Source organism: Ammospiza caudacuta, chromosome 10 (genome assembly GCF_027887145.1).
Source record: "Ammospiza caudacuta isolate bAmmCau1 chromosome 10, bAmmCau1.pri, whole genome shotgun sequence".
Classification (NCBI taxonomy): domain Eukaryota; kingdom Metazoa; phylum Chordata; class Aves; order Passeriformes; family Passerellidae; genus Ammospiza; species Ammospiza caudacuta.
Genome location: NC_080602.1, coordinates 8,037,333 through 8,050,000, shown reverse-complemented (window position 1 = coordinate 8,050,000; position 12,668 = coordinate 8,037,333). Strand labels below are relative to the sequence as shown.

General features: G+C 41.4%; 1 protein-coding gene across 1 annotated transcript in view; it reads right to left on the bottom strand.

The window, feature by feature from the left end:
• The window catches only part of KLF13 (KLF transcription factor 13), a 33,031-nt gene extending 20,960 nt beyond the window's left edge, over nt 1-12,071 (bottom strand). The window contains exon 1 of the mRNA XM_058811359.1: nt 11,169-12,071. Coding sequence (XP_058667342.1) covers nt 11,169-11,709 — 541 coding nt within the window. The 5' untranslated portion in view covers nt 11,710-12,071. The remainder of the gene's footprint in view (nt 1-11,168) is intronic.
• Nucleotides 12,072-12,668: the final 597 nt, after the last annotated feature.

Sequence of the window (12,668 nt, the reverse complement as noted above, 5' to 3'; positions counted from 1 at the left end):
CTGACCTAGGAACTTAGGACTCTTTTTATATATTAAAAAATTAGATATTAAAAAAACAAAGGTGGTCTGATTTCCAAGTGAGAAACATCTGTGCAGTGAAAATTACTGTTGCTCTTACTGTGTTAGTTTGTGAAACCACAATATATGTACTCAAATCAAAAAAGTACCAGCACAGTCACTTTTTCATAAAGGGAATACCACAGACCTTACAAGGCACTGATGAGAATGGTACAGCCTCCTTAGAACTATCTGATTGAGGAAATAGTTATGTGATAATGTGGATTTCTTTGCAAATGGGACTGGAACTCAGTTCCTCTAGAGTATTCAAAGAAGAAAAACTATCAAGCACACCAATCACATCAGCTCCTTGTGTTTCTGTAAGAAATTTGTGTAAACCTCTAAGAAAGCAATTTGCATGTCAGCACCAGAAAGACATAGCTTATACCAAATGAGTATGAGTCTCCTGCAAACAACAGTGGTCATATCCAAGTGACAATGTATATTGTAATCTTTCCAAGGATACTCCACACACAGACCAGAGTTAGTTCTTGGAAAGAGGCTTTAAGCAAACATTTGGACAGAAGTTCAGCGGAGGTAGGGAATGTTTTTCCAAACTAATTAGTCTGTAATTCACCTGCAAATGCTAACCATAGGACCACAAGCTGATGACATAACCTCAGAAAGTACAGCTGCTTTTTCAAGAATTCATTACAAAATCAGAGCACCAGCCAGATAACATTCTCTCAGAATGTTTTTGTAACTTATTATATTCTTGATGACAAAAAATAAATTTTAGTAATTTTTGCCTTAAAGACAAAACTTAATCTAGTGATTTGTACAATCAAGGGGAACTAGTTTCTTGCATGTAGAAGTTAAATTATGTTCCTGTAAGCAATCTGTAAGAACACCAGTCAGGATTCTTTTTTTCACTGCGAGGTTTGAAGTTAGACTGAGAGGAGGGAAGTACTCAAATCCTTACGAATCTATCAAACATGGTGAAAAGAAGAGCTAGGGGTTTTTTCATTTTACAGAGTCCTTCAAGGAATTAACAGCAGCCTATTAAATAATCTCATTTGAAATTATAAGGGAGAGAAAAGGAAGTATCAAGTAAAAGACATAGGTTTAAAACAGCATATTATCACAGAGGTGATTTTGTTTTGATAAGGTCACTGATATTGCTTTCTCCAGAGGCCATACTGCTCAGAAAAATCACATTCAGAAATGCAGATAAAACAGACGAGTTCTACATGACTTTTTACCAGTAAGCAGTTTAGCAAAAAGTCTCTAAAATGTGTAGCCCTTCACCATGCAAGCCCTTTTGGTATGAGTCGGGTGAGAATTTATCCTTGGAGTGGAAAGCTGTATTTGCTTAGTCCACATTGCTTACTGGAGACATCAGCCAATTCCAAATACTGCAGTAGGGTAAGAAGCAGAATCACAAAATGTTCTGTTCTTTTCGTTGCCTTTTTTTTTTTTTAAAGAACACCCCTTTGGGGACTGACTGAAACTTTTCTTAGAAGATACTGGTGCTGAACATCTGTACTTTGACAAGCAGTGTTTAAAAGCTGTTTCTCATTACACTTTTGTCTCTGCAGTATATAGTTAGAGCTTTGTAAATTACCACTTTAGTATAAGGTATCTGACAGTCATGTTCCTAAACACATTTCATCTGCACGTCCCAGTTATAGAAGTCTGGGACAAGGTTCATGGTAAAACGTTTGTGCCAGTTGTTGTACAATAGTTGCTTACATCAGTGAGCACAGCAAAGATAACATTGTCATCTGCCTGACCACTTCATTCTCTGAAAGTGACCAATGACACTTTTTAATTAAAATGACTCCCCAGAAGTTACACTGCTCCATTTGCACTCCAAGCTCCAACAGATATTGGCTTAAATCATATCTTATTTGGTCAGTGAGGTGGTGCCCTTAATGATATTATCCTGCAGATTGAAAGCAGATGCCAACACAACAAAACTCACTCAAGCTGAAGGAAAATGTGGAAAACTGGTGTAAATCTTTCAGCATGGTAGTTACCTCGATCTTGTGTTGTATCTGAACTCATTTGCAGATGAGACGTTAAGAAAGCTGTGGAGTTCCTAAAGGAATGATGAGTAACACTGTTCCCACAACTCTCAGTTATGCTCCTCATAAGGTTACTGTTTCTGACCCCCCACAAACTCTGCAGTCATTTGAAAACCTCCAGCTCTTACCTGCGCTGTAGAATCCCTTGCAACAGTGCAAGGGATTCTGCAGCGTGGGTAAGAGCTGGAGGTTTTGGGCACAAGGAGAATTCTCCCTCCAGGTTCCACTAGTTGAGCAATGCTGAGTTAATCTACCAAGTTGAGACAGCCCTATTCCCCTTTCAAAGTCTCAGCAGCGCATGGAGGAGCAGCAGAATCAGAGTCAGGGTTCACTAAAAGTTATATTTAACTGTGCAAACCCACTTTTATGTGTATTATTAATGCAATGCGATATATATGCATATTATATTTGCAGGTGGTGGGTTAGGAAGAGGTTTCTTTCCCAATGAAACACAAGATTCTGTGCTTAAAAACCCCCCCTGTGTGTTTCCTTGTTAGGGACACTGAGAGTTGTTTTTTTTTAAGACAAATGGCAGGTGATTAGCTAGAGATAGTCTTACCTCATATCATCCAGCTTGAAGTAAAATTGATTCTATTAAATTCACACCTAGCATCTACTAAAATTAGTAATCAGTAATTTTAATTACTTTGTCTCATGATCAAATTCTACATCTCCTCTGTCATTTGAAAAAAAAAAAAAGAGCTTTTTTGATACATTTCTTATAGACCTGTTTATGCTAGTAACATGTAGGGTACCTCCTACCTATGTATGGGTACCTATAAATTCCAAAGTATTTGCTTTTCTGGTTGCCCACATATTTGCTAATACATTTCTATTTAAGCTAGAATTTGGTTCCAAATGTTGCCAGTCTGAGTAATTCTTAAATGCTAGCAAGAAGAATTACACAGTTTTCAGTGATGAAAGCTGAGGAAATAGATGGTGTTTGCATAAAGGGCAAAATATATATCAATGAGAATCCAGTCTGAAAGTAATCCTTTGGGGTATCTAAGAAATTCAGTTTTGTTTTGGCCATGTTAGGAGAATTCAGAAGACATATTTAGAAATACATCCTGAATTTATTACACAGTCAGGCTAAACATTCTATTGGCACTGCTTGTATAGACATATATACAGCAAATGGAAGTTTCCATTGGCTTTGAGGGGCTTTCAGTGCTCTGAAAGCATAAGAAAGCTGCACACAATTTACACAGGGCTTGGAAAATATATCAATCACCAGAACAATCAAAAACTGCCATGGCCCCTATGTATTAATGCTCATCTGCAGTCCTTCTGCTGGCAATTAAAAGAGATTGCAAATTAAAATTTAGTAAGTCCCTACATATAAATAACAAAAATTAGTCCATGGTTCTGTGAGGTTTTAGCAGCATCTCTGTTCTATTTGTTATACCAGAATAAGGCCTAAATTACTAGATTAAAAATGTAGGAAAGCACTATATTCAACTGGGATGTTTGCAAGAATGTAAAATAGTCTCTAAAGTCCCAGTCTAGTATGTAAATTTGTACCAATGTAATTTCATTTATTTACCCTGAAAATGCAAAATAAATATTTCCCTGATCTATCAACAAACAGCTCATAATTTCACCAAAAATTTGCAGGAAACATCTGAATGTACTAATCTTTCTCAGCTGCCTCCATTCTAAGTTCCTGTAGTGGTTGTTTACTTTAAAAAAGCTCAGTACATCACTTCTGGCTGCTGTACCTCACCTGATCTTGCTCTAGAAAAGTTAGCATTTCTGCTGCTCTCCTTCACCAGCTTTAAAAGCTACTGTTGAAGATAGTAAGGTCATAACTAACACGCCCATTGTCAAGGGATATTCTAGATAGCTGCAGGACCAAGGCAGATGGAAAGATGCAAAACATGCAGCAGCAATACTGTTCTTTCATATGACTTTTTCAAGGTCCTCTATTCCAAAAACTCATATAACTTAAAACCAAATAATAGAGAGTGGTCTGGTAGGAATATAGTGTGCAATAAATCTAAGATAGCTTATTGGTCCATTGACTGTAACATCAGCAGATACCCAGTCACCAGTATTTTGCCTATATTTCCTGAGAGCACTACAAAAGGACTGTAAGTGATTACAGCAAATCTTTTCCTTGCACTAGAGGTCATTTCAGGATACGCTTACTTTAATACCATTTGACTTGTGCCAAGTTCTTGGTTAGTAAATGCTTTTTATGTTTAGGCTGCAAAAAAGCTTCTGAGGTCGTTTTTCTACAAGTAACCACAACGGTGGCAATCTGAACTTTAAAAATTTTCCTTTTATATTAAGCGGAGGCCGTCTAAGATCTGCTGAATCTGCAAGACCTGAAAAATACAGGATATGTGTGTCTGACTTCAGTGCCTGCACTTAAATAACCCACATTGTCTAGCTATTGTTAAACTGAACACAGCAAGATAATGATCTCACTGCCCATGCAAATCTACCTCATAAAAGCCAAGTGGGTAACAAAGGGAAAAAAGTATACCTATAGAAATTCTACAGAAAGGACCCTTCAAAAGTTGTCCTGCATTTGAACAGCAGAGTATTTTTTTGGCTCTGTCAGCACCAACTTCCAGACAGCTGATCCAAGATTGGAAGGGGGTGGGGGGAAGTTGGAACATGCTTAACTTAAAAAACAGAACTAGAAACCACATGTCCAATATAAACAAGTTCCAGGTTTCTGGTTTTGGATGTGCCCTAAGCATGTTCAGCCAGACAATAAAACAATGGAACAGTTGTTTTAAATGGTTAAAGGTGCCTTCTTTTCAGATGGAATCCAATTGTGAGTTTGTTTCATATGGAATTCCAGTTTACCAAAAGGTTTGTTTATGCAAAACTTCTGTCAGATAAACTTTCCAGTGTCTTGCAGAGAAATGCTACTGCAGGAAAGTCTTCTGCAGATCATTTTGAACACTCTTGTCCACAGAGCTGTGATTAATTTCTAATACAAACACAGCAATCAATTGCAACTGTCCATTCATTAAAAACCTTGCCTGCCAGTTTATTCTCGACTGTTTGTAAGACCTAGGTCTTGTCACTGAGAAAGAAAGTGCTACTACCAGTGCCTAGGTTGAGGGAAGCAACTGGAGGGTCATCCCTCTTCACTACTTCCAATAGTAATAGGTTTCATTATGCTGGCCCTATGTCCCACTTCCATGCTAAAACAAAAATGGTTTATGAAAAGAGAACTCTGTGATGTTTCTGATTTTTCATTAGACACATAGCTGTAACAATAAGTACAGTTTTACTTTAAATGTTTTTTACCTACAATGTCTAAATTCTGTTGTTACCAGAAACTTTATTTCTATGTCTTCTGCATGATTAATATCTCCACAAAGACTGAGGAGAAAGAGGGGGAAAAGGAAATAAAGGGAAGCCTTTCACAGAGGAACCTGTATAACCATCAGGACAGGTAGTTCCCCCTAACAGCTAATATTAATCAAGTGTGTGGTAAATACAGATGTCATCCAGCTGGGTTCTCCATGCAACTAATTTAGCCCTAACTCTTTTGCAGCTGAATTAACTGAATCTTACTGTTTAGTCTTGAAGCGGCCACATAAAAGGAGTGAGTAGGAATTGTTCTACTTTTCTTTCTGACTTCAGGTCCTTTTGAAACATGTTTTAAAATTTGTTTACTCTTTAAGAAGTTTATGCCCTGTGTTTATTTCAAAGACTTGTATTAAGAAACTTATAGCATATATATTTTTTTGCTCTCTTCAATGAACACAGATTGTTTGATCCAGGTTTAAAATCAATACTTTAAAATAAGAATTTTAGTCTTGAGAATTGCATTGCAGGGGGAAGACTCAGGACTTTGAGGGAAGTTGTTCTATGTTTTCTACTGACTTTTTTTTATATGTTGAAATTTTCTTAGAGGGAGTAAGAAAGCAGTTGCAGAGTACTTTCAGAGGAAACACAAACAATGCATTGAAAATCTGTATTGTTTTTAAAAATACAGGTTTATTAAATGAGTTAAGATTATCAGTTTTCAGGAATAAAGTAGCAGGCTGCTGAAGTTCTTAACACTGAAAAAGAAGGCTGTCGCCTTAGGCTGGAAAGACAAATGTTTTGTGAGGCTGATATTTGAATCTGCCCAGAAGTCACCATTTGGGCCCATCTCAGAAAAAAACAAACAACAAAAAACGTATAGAAAATGTTTTGATGCACTCAGCGAAGTAAGGAGTGGAAGGCACTTAAGGGACACAGCAGCCTAGAGGTACCTTGCAGCTTTTGGATAATCTGGGTGTATGCTAATGAGACTGAAGGAAGCATTCAGAGCCGACAAGTTGTTTCTAACTTTTAACGCAAGAAATCAAACCCAGGAGGCCCAACAAGCAGAAGGACAAATTCGTTTAGTCTGTCTTTTTGCCTTTGGGAAATCTGTGCTGGGGAAAGGCCTTTTCAATTTCCTCTGGCATCCTGTCCAGAGGGAGTGCAGCCCTCCGTAAGTCCCGGTATGCAGAGCAGCCAAACTGGCAGCTCAGGAGGAAGGATTCAAGCACCAGCACCACTCATTTCATCCTGCTGTAGACAAGAGCTGTCTGCAGTCCTCCTTTGCACTGCTCTTGAGTAGCACAGAAGGCCCTAGGTTGAGTTTCTTCTCTTGTAATCTTTTCCTTCAAAGCCTTGGGTCTTCACCAACACTGCCAACCTGCTACACACCTACACATATATGCCTTCAAGAGTCACTGTGTGCCTAGAGACAAGCTAAAAGAAACCTCAGCCAGGTCTAGTCCATGGGTTTTTATTTAACTAGCTATGGTTCTGGTAATTGGCAGGTGCTAAAACAGAAGATAAAGTTTATTTTTATGATAGAAAAACTTGTTTCTTCCATTGGTTAATTAGTTTCCACACACAGGGATGGCATCTTTATTCACAACTTAAGGGAAGCTGTGCTTTACTGTTTTGAATTAACATAGTGTGACCAAATCAGACTTACTAGAACTGAAAGTGAAATCCAAACCTCTATTTAAAATGGGTAATTTGTACTTTACATAAAGGCCTCTTTACCAGCCTGAACACAGACCATATACTCCTCCTGTTTGTCCAGCCCAACTGTTATGCTCTTGTCATACTTGACACAGCAAGGTCTGATTGCTTTATTCTCAGATTGTTTTCAAATACCAATTACTAAGACTCCAGGCTGAGACTGGTGCCCAGTTCTCCTTAACTTCTGCTAATTTGTGCAGGCTCATTTAATTCTGATGACTGACTGAAAGGCTGTTTCTGTGTTATGATGTGCTGCTTAGTGCTTAGAACTAGTTAAGTTTAGAAGGACAGTTTAAAGGAGTTAAATTAAGGTTTATTTCATGCTTTCTCTGCATTCCTGATGGCGATGGTGTGCTAATGGAGGATGGCTAAAATCTTGAGAGGTCCCAACAATTTGGTGGGGAGCTGCAATGCACAGGATTCTTGTGATTCCTGCTCAAAATGCCATTGTTTTTTCTCTATGTATAAATGTGTAATACAGTGCAATAAGCCGGGACTCTCTACAGTCTCTCAGAACACAGTGGTCCTGGACAAGACTCTGTAAGATTGTAGCCTGTAGACTTCTGTTAGGCTCTGTACTGTCTCCCTTCTACCACTGGTGCACCAAGAGACTAACTGGTTTCCAGTAACTCCAGAAAATGTGCTGAAAACCTTTGCACTGAAAACCTGCTCACATGAAGGGGAATTCTGTCATGTGAATTATTTATCTGATTTTTTGTAAGTCCTTTGTGTTTAGGAATTTTCTCAGTGGAGAGGATTTTTAAAATCCATGCATCAATAAAATCTTTTTTTTATCAGTGGAGTCAGTATAGCTTAGGTTAAATGGGGGTGCTGTCTCTATGGACCACAACAGAGCTTCTGAGATCCACAAGAAAAGTATCTGAACTTGAAAACTACCCACTGACACTAAATATAACCTTCTGGTAAACATTAAAACTTCAAGGGCTTTGTGGCTGATGATCATATTGAACTCCAGGACATTCAGTGAGAGACTAGAGTAGAAAACATAAACATGAAAAGAAACATAGGGGGATGGGAACTTTGAAAGCTGGTGGAGAGAACAGAGAAGATTTTGGTGATTTTTTTTTTTGCCTGGTTCAAGGGTTTCCAGTGTAATAAAGCTGAAGTATTCATAAGGCTGAGACAGGTTAACCAGTAATGTACAAAAAAGCTCACAAGAAACTGTGGATTGCTCCAGCACATTTCGTCCTAATAGGAGTACTAAAAAACACTGTACACTGAGTAAAGAACAAAAAGCAGATGCTCTTGGCATTTCCATCTTGGTTCTTCTGCTTTAAATAGGAGAATTAGCATCCTCTGCACTATGGTTTTTACTTCATGTATATAAGCTCTGATATCTGGCTATAATTATCAGAAGGATTTCACACAGAGCACCAAACAGCTGGAAAATTGTACCAGCTCTCAGTCCAATGTGGGCTGGATTTGATACAATAGTACTTGGAAGGCTCTTTATCTCTTTGACATAAGCTCAAGTATCTGGTCTATCCTTCCTCACACCATGAAGACCAAAACCTTTACTTTTTCAGCAAAGTATCGGACAAGGACAAGCAAGTTTCTAAAGCAGATCATAAACTGTTTTTTTCAAGTATCTCTTGCATGATCATCTGTTATCTTCTAGCCTGCAGTGCTGTCCTCAGCCTTCAGGTCACCCCTAAATACCAGCTCACCTAGTCTTACAGCACATGGAAGAAGTTCTGCTCCATAGCAGAAGTTTTGACCACTCTTAGCAAACATGGCTGGGACTTAGTTGGATCGGTGTTTAAAGCAGCTTCCATGTGTAGCTGGGGCACTTTCACCACTGCTCTGTGAGGTGGATAGCCATCACCCTGTCTATCTGACAACTGGGCAGACTGATGTGTTACTTGACTAGTTCAGGATGACTAGAAAGCAGAGAAGACCCAAAGCCCTCGTTCTAAAGCAGTAAAACACCAACGTGTTTGTAAGAACAATCATTTACCAATGCTGGAAGCGATCACTTTCTCTGTTAGCTTAACTCTTATTGTCTTACAAACTTTTTTCAAGGCTGTAACAATTTCTTTTAAAGACAGAAAGAAAAATGCAAACATCTTAGAAAATATTCTGCAAGGAGAGTAAGAGGCATTTAAGCCTGTTTAAAACCCAATCCAAACAGAGACAGACCTGTTGCCAGTGAGGAGGAAAACTTGGCAGCTTTGCTTAAAGCTTCCCACACAGACACTGGAGACGAAAGAAAACAAAGAAGCTGTAGTCCCTGAGGGTCCTGCCACTCCCTGGGCAAAAACAGTCCCTTCCCTGCTTTTCCTTTAGCTCTCAGACACACGTGTGCTCTCTTAGTGCCATTAGTACAGCAATAACAAATTGAGCCCTACAGTCGTGAAAAAAATACAGGAAATGAAGAGTTAAAAAAAAAAGGGAAAAGAGAAAAAAAAAGAGAGAGCTTGGAGGCGAGCCAGCGTCCCCGAATGACTCCACTCTGCCGGCAGCCTGGAGCGACACTCCCTGCCGGCCCTGCCCTCCCTCCTCTCCCGGCAAGGCGGGCATGCCCAGCCCTCTTCTCTTTATCAGGGGCTGGAGTTCCCCTTCTTGGTCTCTGGTTGGTTTGGAAACCCAGAAACGTTGCTAAATTTATCTTCCCCTTTCAGGACAATGGCAAATGCCAGCAATAAGAAAGCAAAAGAACTGAAAATTAATGGAGACAATTCCCTGCAAGCCAAGTGGAAACACCTTTTCTGTGTAACTCCCAAGGCGGCAAAAAGCAGTTACACAGTGCAAAGCAGGACAGGCTGCCTGGGGTGCCAGGAACACACTGTTCCTTTGGCTGTGTGCCACAGGGAATTGTCCATCCATATGCTCACATTTGATGGGGCTTTATTCTCTCCCACAGAGAGCAAAGCATACCATCAAATTAGACTGGCTCTTACTTTATCTCAGGACAGGAAAAGCTGAAGGCACACAGAAAGTAAGGCCAGCACGGGTGAGGCTGAGGCTGACACCTCAGAGCTAAAACTGCTCAGGAGTTATGTCATGTTTAATTCTGAGGATCTCGTTGTTACTGCTCTTTTTAAAGAGAACTGACCATACATCTTAGCAAACTAATTTAGCATCTGAAATTACTCAGTGGAACATCTTGCACAAGTCTGCTCTAGTCGGTGCGGTGCCTCCACACATGTGCTATGATTGGTGCCTTCAGCAGAGACTGGGCTTCTTAATTTTTGGTGTCCCCTTTCTGACTGGAAGCCATTCTGTTTCCCAGCACCAGGCAGAGGCACGAGGTGTGGCAAGTCATGGGGCCTATTTCAAGATGGCCCTCCGAATACTTTCAGTGCAACTTTCTCAAGGCTTGCAAGACTTCCACTTTTTCTGTGGGTGTGTCTCATAAATTACAGTAGCAACAAAAAAAGTGTTCAGCCTTCAGCAAGAAGTAAGCACTGAACACTGATGAGTACAAGTTACTGGCTGCATTCAAATGTTTTTTTCTTTCGAATTTGGTTCTACCCAGCTGCCAAAAGTGTTTTAGACACTGCCCATATCCCCCTCTCTCCTCACTCATGGTGTCTCCTTGCGACTCGTGTTCAGCCTCTCATCTACCTTCTGCTTACTCTAGCTTTCACAAAGTGTCTGCTGAAAAAAGAAACAGATACACAGCCATGTAGGTGCCTCTAGAACATTTAATTTAAACATATCGAGAGTACTGATACTTGCATGGGAAGTGATAAGCTGGTATAAAGAGAGGGACTGGACCAGGGAGTAGGGAAAATGGGGAGGTAAGAAGTACTGGAAAGGGAAGTAGAAGACACACAGAACAAGAAGGCCAGCAGCTAAAAATTACAGCTTGGTACAATCCACACAGGTGACCCGCATGCCGTTCCCTAAGACATTAACAAAAAAGGGCAACATTAGCTTTGAATCTATGCCCAGTAAGGGTTTATTCCCAGAGGGGTTTTTTTTGTTGTTGCTGTTTGGTTTTCCCGAGCTTGAGTTCCGAGAGGTGAAACCATAACAGTGGCCAAATAAAAGTTTGTTTGGTTTTGTTTTTCATTTTAATTACCAAGCTGTAACAAATAAATCTCTGGCTGGATTATAACTAACCTGTATGGGTCCTTAGATGAGCTTTAAGATGGGAAGATTTGCCATAAACTTTTTCACACCCCACATAGTGGCATTTGTGCTTTTTCTGGGGTGATCCAGGGTCAGTCCAGCTTCTTATGCGTTTGTTCTTTTGTCTGGGGCTTGGTTCAGTTACTGCAGCCAGGCTAGTAGGTGTGGCTGCTCTTTCTCCTCCGCTCTTACCAGCTGAAGGCAGACTTTCTTCCCCAAACTCCTTAGGAGCAATAGAAATGTGTATTTGTTCTGTTACATCAAGCGTCTCTGTTTTTTCCGTCCTTAGAGCAGGTGAGTTTGGGACATGCTGGTTCAGATCTGCTAAAATGCTAGCTACCACAAGTAATGATGATCCATTGTCTTTCCCAGTTTCTCTGACTTCCCGTCTATCTTCTCCATTGGATGAAGGAAATATTGCTGCATCAGGTTGGGGATCAGGCTCCCCTTTAGGACTATGGATAACAGCACGACTTGACATAGAAACAAGGCACTCTGCTGCAAAATGATCCACATATGCTGCTGTTGCCATTTTTCATAAGTTTAAAAAGAAATCCAAACAGATGAAGACAAAAAAAGAAAAAACAAACCCAACACAACAGCGCTCTTCCCCTTTTAAAAAATATTACACAAGCAGACTTTTCCCTCCCTTATTTCTTAGGATCGGTTTGTAGGAGTAAAGGCTGATATCGCAGCCATCAAACCCACACTATGTTCGTGACGATCACACCCAGCTTGTCACAAAATCGAAAAAGCGTTGGCGGTCCAATGGAAGAGAAAAAGAACAGCAGATAGATCCTGGCACTGGCAGCTTGTTGCTCGGAGCATGGATCAGTGCCGTTTTTCAAGAAGGCAACGAGCTGGCGATGCGGTCTCGCAGCCCTCCCATCGCGCTGTGACAGCGGACCCGGCGCTCCCCGTTATCGCAGCCCGGAGCCGCCCGGACCCCGCGGGGCGTGGCCTGGGGAACATCTGGGCGTGACGTCAGCGCGGGGCCGCAGCCCGCGCCAGCAGGTGGGCGGCGCGCGCGGGGGGCAGCGCCCGGCGGCGGGAGCAGGCGCGCGATTGGCTGGGCGGCGCGCGCGGCCGGCACCCTCCGCCCCCGGCGCGGCCGCAGCGCGCAGGGCGGCGCGCGCGGACCCCTCCGCCGGCGCCGGGCGCGGCCGGGAAGCTCCCGCGCCTTGGGCCGCCTCCCGCGCGCGCTCTGACCGACGCGAGCGATTCGGGAACAGCCGTGTTAGAGCGGCGCCGCGAGGGACAATTTAACAGGCGCTGAACTTTACAAGATGAAAACGTGGTGAAGTTGGAACTGGCACAAGTGACAGGAAGAAGCGAGGCTGCACGGTTTGGTCCGCAGCTCCACAGATGGAGCTCGCGTGTGGATTTTAATGGGTTGTGACAGGTTTAACCAACTGCCAGGGAACACACTTGGAATCACCTTCCTGTCACAACTCTAGCACTCCGCAGCCTCGGAATTATTTAAAAGTACAA